This window comes from Electrona antarctica, assembly GCF_951216825.1.
Source record: "Electrona antarctica genome assembly, chromosome: 7".
Taxonomy (NCBI): domain Eukaryota; kingdom Metazoa; phylum Chordata; class Actinopteri; order Myctophiformes; family Myctophidae; genus Electrona; species Electrona antarctica.
This window is the reverse complement of record NC_136812.1, coordinates 47,593,737-47,600,899: the sequence shown is the minus strand read 5'-3', so window position 1 is coordinate 47,600,899 and position 7,163 is coordinate 47,593,737. Positions and strand designations below refer to the sequence as shown.

The following is a 7,163-nucleotide window of genomic DNA, read 5'->3' as shown; positions in this document are numbered from 1 at the left end:
GGAAAAACGTGGATACCATACATGTGAGGGGACACAAGTATAGTGACGCACACACGCACGCACGCACGCACGCACGCACGCACGCACGCACGCACGCACGCACGCACGCACACCAGCCCTATTGGGTGGGCCGCTGAGCACCATCTTTCCTGTTCACCACAGAAAGGCCACTCTATAAATCAAGCAGAAACCATGGTGACATAGCGGGCATTACTAGCCCTCATACTCTACAACCCCCCACGCCTACACACACATGTACTGTATAGCAAAGGCACACATGGTCAGGAAATCACATACGTTAACGTTGCTGTCAAGCAGAAAGCTCTTATCTACATACATATTTAATTTTGTTATGTCCTCCCCATAAATTAATGGCCTACACATTGTCACACTACAGTGTCACACAAAAGTATAGCAACGAATAGACGGTATAGCTCACAACTTGAAGATCTGCCATTTTTTGCAATGGCCTTTGTGTTTTATAAAATATTGAACAGAAGAGTATTAAGAGCTTATTGTGACTAAATTATATCTACATGGAATCTTAAATACAGATAATGTTTCTCCATACATAATAATACATAATTATTATAGTTGTCAGGCAGGAACCTTGGATCTCTATCGTATTTTCATGAATGTATTCGTAAATGAAAGCTAATGGTCATTTTAGAGCCTGTAGATCATTGGTTCCCAAAGTGGGGTCCGGGGACCCCCAGGGGTCCTTGAGGGAGTGCCAGGTGGTCCCCAGCTAAATTATAGTTTGGAACCAAATGGACCCTTATGGGTCTGTAACTCTGAGTGTACAAATGGAACCAAACGGACCCGGGTCCGTTTGGTTCCATTTGTACACTCTCAAAGTTAAATTAACTTAGATTTTACAATATAAATTGGGGGTTCCCCGAAATAAAAATGCCATTAAATAAGGGACCGTAGCCTAATTCAGGTCAAACCGGGGCAAAAATCTTCTCTTATGGGGGTCCTTGGAATATCTTTTCAAATGGGGGTCCGTGGGCTATAATGAGGGTCATTTTGGGGGTCCTTGGCATGAAAAAGTGTGGGAACCACTGCTGTAGATCAGCAATTATCTGAACAAACGTGTGAGGAAAAGCTCAACAATGTGAGTACATTTGCTTTGGAGCGGCCAACCACCACTGGCCAAGGAGGCAACCAGAGGATGCTTCTCTCCTTCATGCTCCACATCCACGTAATATAGGCTTTAAGCCATTTAGATTCCGAGGACGATTCTAAATCATGACAGTTTTCTGAAAAAACTTTTCTATGTCACTGGTGCTCAACCATTTTCATGTCAAGGACCCCCAGAATGATCTGTATTTGGCCGCCGACCCCATCTGAAAATATGTTGTTCCAGGGAGGGAAGCAAAGATATGAGTTAGAATTAATGTTCACTCTGAAAGAATATACAGTATATTCAAAGATTTGCATTGGCCGCTCTGGTCTAGAAGTGGGAGTCAACCCTTCCGGGTGGGCGTCGCTCCAAATTATGTGGCGTAGCGCTGCACTGGGGGGGAGAGGAGGGGCAGGGGCTGACGGACAGATCGTGAGATCCAATCAGGGCGTGCACAAATCTCAGCCGCGACCCGCCCCTCTAGACCAGAAACCTAACGTGTTAGCTCAGGCTACCCGTGTTGTGTTTGCTTAGCCCATTCAAACCAGGAAAGCATCTGTGCAATCACTTTTATCCACCATGTTGTACCTTGGCTATTCAAAAATAGATATACAAGCTCATAGTGTGTCCTTTTTCTTTTTTTTTAATGTATATATTTTTTTCTCTAAGCAAACATTTTTAACTCCTTCTGGGTGTCCCTGGAACTAAATATGTTGAGATGGGGTCCGCGGCCGAAAAGGTTTGAGCAGCACAGATATAGAATCATAGCTTATGTTTTTTCAGAAAACTGTTATTAGGTAGAGGTTTGGTTAAAACCCCCAAAGATGGATAGAAGAGATTTGTCAATGGATTCTGTTACTATTGGGTGTGCTAAATAACATACCATTTTTTGGGGAAAAAAAACTTCTGGAAAACTTCTGGAAATCATTTTCCGCTCTACCCCCTGAGCCACTTCCGCCCCTAGTGGAGAGGAAGTATATATACTGTATACTCATTCGGTGCAGTAATCGCCTTTTGGCGCCTCCCGGTCCAAACGCCCTCTGTGGTGCCTATGGACGCCTATAAAACATAAACAAATTAAAATAGAAAAGAAATACTCAAGTAAATTCCTGGATACATCTTCACTGATGTTCCTGGAATCATCGTTTCGGGTCATGCCACATCATGCGTCCACCTCCACTTGACCCCAGCCGTGACTGATATCAGACCCCAGCTTGTGTCCAGATGGCTAGCAATATAGCTACCTGTGGTGAGATCAAAGTGTGACAGAGCTCTCTCTTTCAATATCACATGGCTACCATTACTCCATGGCTCTCCTCTTTTGAGCTACAGCCATCTTGAGGCCCTCTGTGTTGGTGCTGCGGCTGGCTCTACTCTTTCTCACTCCCTCGATGCCTAAACTGCTGAAGGCTCTTGGCCAAAGAACGGGCTGCAAATCCTCTGCATCCAACCACCACTGGGAGACACCTCGCTCTCCAACCAGCCTGCTGACAGTCGCTGACCGGTCCAGCGTACTTGGAGAGCTTCCTCTCGAAAGGCTTCTTCCAAAGCGATCTCCCCATGGGACTGTCAGCTCCAGCAGCACTGCTATAGGCATTACTGGAGTAAAGGTACTTAGTTACTTTCCCCCCTCACTGCAAACAAAGCCCTGCCTGTTCCCATCCTCCTCAGCTCAGTGATGAAGGCTCTTCATGGCACTGTGGGCCGGCCTTATGAGGCTCTTCTAGATAAATGTCAAAGTGTGACCTTTTGGAAGTAATTTTCTCGCCAACAGAAGGCTGATCCACCCACATGACCCCACATGAACTCTTTCCCTTCATGTCCATAGAGCCTGAGCTAGACTCGGTTGCACGCGGGCGTCGCACACTGAAAATAGCAGATTTACAAGCTCACAGCGCGTCACACGGCGGCATTTTGTGAGCTTGTAGATATGCCATTTTCACAGGGCACGTAGTGTAAGAGATTATCTTGTGCATGCTCCACTTTCTCTAGATGACTGTATGCTTGTATATGCACATGCATGCACACACGCACACATGCACAGACACACACACGCACGCACACACACACACAGGTTGGTGCATAATTATGTGGGAAGTTTATTCTTGCTGTTTCTTGATTCTTTTATGCAGCCAGTTATTTTTACTTACTCAAAGTCTTTTGTGGGGCATGTTTAGTATTCAGGAAAGATTTGTGTGACTATTCAATGTCAAATCTATTTACAATGCTGTTTTTTTTCTTTCTATAATCTGTCAATGTGTTAAGATGAAGGCAATTAAAAAAAGATAACTATGTTTGTGTCTTGAGTGTCTAACTATGTAAATTCACGCTCGAGTGCACGCACACTCTATGAATCCCATTTTCACTTTTTTCTATTTGTTTCTATTTTCTATTGCATTTTTTATCCGTAATCCTAAAGCCGAAAATAGCCAATGAAAAGATCACCATGTGTCGCATTGTGACGAATGCCGTGCTTGAAGATCACACACACACGAACGCACGCACACACGCACGCACGCACGCACGCACGCACGCACGCACGCACGCACGCACGCACGCACGCACGCACGCACGCACACACACACACACACACACACACACACACACACACACACACACACACACACACACACACACACACACACATACACACACACACACACACACACACACACACACATCCATAGACTAATTACAGTCAGTTTGTGTTGGTGGCGGGCCTCAGAATCTCCTCATTAGGTGCACAGACAGGAAAACGGACGGCTACAGGGTAGATGTATGGCGATGTAGCTAATGGTAGCACATCCTTTAATTCATAGACATTATTTATCCCGGAAAACCACGAGTATTTAGTCGTCTTTTTCATTAATTATTCTGCATTTGAGCCACGGACAACTATTTAATGAGATTTACCATCTCCGACCCAAAATATACAACATTTCGTTCGTCCACAATTCCATGTTGGTGATATAGGAGATATAACAGGCACATGTTGATTAAATATAACAATTCTTCTACATTATCTAATTGTGTAGACTTCTTGAAAATTAAATAATGCAGATATTTTTATCAATAATTTAAGATTATGGCTGATTATGGCTTCATGCAAAAACAGAGTCAGTGCATTTCTTGTCTCTCTGTCACTGGACATTTATAATAGGCTTATGTATATTGCTCAGGGACACCTCGACACATTGCCAGGACTGGGAATCGAACCTGGGACCATCTGCATCCCACTCAGCCAGCCCCCAAAAGAAAGCTTGTAGCTGCAATTTTGGTGAGGAGAAATGGTGTAGACTAGAGAAAAGTGGTCCAAGTACATAGCCAACTCAAGTCCCATTTACTATAAATCTAGAAGGTGTAGGTGGATACAACCTATTCCCTGATTGGCCAACCAACCCAAACCAACGGCATTACGGATTAGCCAAGCTTCACGTGGCGTGTGTGCCGCCATACCAGTATAAGTTGCAGTGCACCCGACAGGTCCACGATGAACCGGAGGACCACCCTGAGCTCTATATGTCTTAAGACTTAAGTCCTAGTCTTAAGACATTATGCCAGTTTGCATTTATCCAATACAAGTCTGGAGAATAATCGGGACTTAAGACGGTCTGAATGTTACGCTGGACGGTCCATCTGAAAGGAGGACCAAAGAGGATCCTCCATGCTGCGGTGGCAGTGGAGCACAAGATGTACTCCTTCGGAGGGTACAGCCACGGGGAGACGGACGTGAACCAGATCGACGTGCTCGTCTTCAACACGGTGTCTTTGAGTTGGACCAGGTTGCCCCCGGCAGTGACAATCGGAGCGGAAGGGGCCCCCGAGGTTCCGTCCATGCTCCTGTTCCACACGGCTGTGCTGATCGACGACATCATCTACATCTGGGGGGGAATAGAGAACATGGGGACAGCGAAGGACCCCAACGTGGTCACCATCTACGGGAGGATAAGCAGAACGCTTTACGCGTTCCACGTGGACACCCACACCTGGTCCCGGCCCGAGGGGATGTGTGAGAGCGAGACGAGTGATAGCGTGCCGGAGGCGAGGTACGGCCACTCGGCCTGTGTCCTGGGGAAAGTCATGTACGTCTTTGGAGGGTACAACCATCTGACTAGGAGCACAAACCACATCTACACATTGGACACCACCACAATGTTCTGGGCTTTAATTAACACTGGAGGCACCACGGTGCCCGTTTCACAGTGTCACTCTGCCACCGTCATCGGGACAAATATGTTTGTATTCGGGGGCCAAGGGGACAGCGAGGTCAACTACAACAACATCAGAGTGTTTGACACAAAGTCTAACTGTTGGTTGAGAACGCCTTCGGCACAGCCTCATCCGGCAGGACGCAGGGGTCATTCTGCCTTTGACTACAACGGAGAGCTGTACATATTCGGTGGTGACAGCTCCTCTCTGCGCCGGAACCTCACGGATCTGTGGAAGTTCAATCCAGAGACCTTCTCCTGGAGAAAGGTCAAGCCCATGGGGAAAGGCCTGTGTTGGAAGAGTAGGATGTGCTGTTGCACGGTGGGAGATCGCATCATTCTCTTTGGGGGATACAGGCGCAAGCACGATGAACTGTACATCTTAGACTTAAGTCCTAGTCTGAAGACGTTATGCAAGTTAGAAGTTATCCGATATGGTCTGGACAAGTCAGGACTCCCGCATGATATCAGGTGGGAACTGGCAGCCATGACGAGCAAAAGCAACAGAAAAAGAAAGAGGAAAAATGAGAAAGGCAGAGGACACATTCCAGGCAATGGAACAGAAGAAATGGAAAGATGAGATGACTGAAAGAAAGCCAAGCATATGAATGTGCTCAGTCATACCCACCGGGAACTAAGCAGAACCACACAGGATAATAGAGAGCTCTATCACTAAATGAACTTCACCAGGGTAGACATGCGCTGCAAAGGAGAAGACTTGAATATAGAAGCTTCTATGCCCAGTTGATCTATGGAACGAATGGATGCGTCATTGTAAATATAAAGGAACAGTTATGAGTATACTTCAGGGTTTTTGTAAAGGAGATCTGAGAGTGTGAAAGGAAAAGTACTACAAAACGTTAATGTTTTTTAGTTTTTTTTTTTACATTTCTTTTTTCAATGTTATGTCCTGCTCTGTCATGTCTCTCTCTCTCTGCCCTCCCCCGATGAGCCCTCCATCAAAATGTCCATACATCTGATTACATTCTATCTGTTATTCTTCATTACACAGCTTGGTTGAATGCTTGATTCTGATTGGTCAATCACTGAATTCAGCGGTGTGTTATTTCTGAATAATGACCGATCAGCTCTATAACTGTCTAATCAAATCCTCAGATCTCGTGCCCGGAAAACGCACGTGCCTTGCAGGTACTCGCGTGCGACTGAATGAGGTCCGGTTGAACCCCATGCACAGGCACTTTCTTCACTCATCTAAAATATTAGGGAGGGACTAGTGGAGAAGGGATCCAGTAGAACTAAAAGACAAGTCTTTGTTTGGTTGAGCTCGGGTGTTGCACTCTGAAAATAGCAGATCTACAAGCTCACAACGGGTCGCAACTCACAGTGCGATGCATTGTGAACTTGTAGATTGGCTATTTCCAGCATGCAGGCATTATTTACGACCATCTAGGTCCGCCAAAATACATATCTGTTTACAAAGTCAACTGTAGTTTTAGTCGACTACAACGTTATGATATTCAGTCGACTAAAACTTCAGATGACTAAAATATGACTGAATTTGCTGTCAAAATCAACACCGGTGTGGGGTCACGTGCAGCCTGGAGAGGGGGGGTCCCAAGGGACCGCCATGTGTGAGCGGCAAAGCAAACACCAGCTACATGAGCCTGTTAGCGAGCTGATGACTGAGGACAAGTACACTGTTGGACTGAAGAGTCCTTCACACTAAACGCCATGACACAGGTGAGAGCCACTCAGGTGTGTACTTGTGCACGCACACACACGCCTCTTAACTACCACACTTAGCCCATTAAAACCAGGAAAGCAGCTGTGTTATTTTACATTTTAGCTTGCACATGGGTCATGAAAAT

The 7,163-nt window shown here is 45.9% G+C and overlaps 1 protein-coding gene across 1 annotated transcript; it reads left to right on the top strand.

The window, feature by feature from the left end:
- Window positions 1-4,741: 4,741 nt before the first annotated feature.
- Window positions 4,742-5,914, top strand: LOC306926292 (kelch domain-containing protein 3-like; the record flags this gene model as incomplete). The annotated part of the gene is made up of 1 exon (XM_079505560.1): window positions 4,742-5,914. The coding sequence occupies one exon, from the start codon at window positions 4,742-4,744 to the stop codon at window positions 5,912-5,914; it is 1,173 nt and encodes a 390-aa protein (XP_079361686.1).
- Window positions 5,915-7,163: the final 1,249 nt, after the last annotated feature.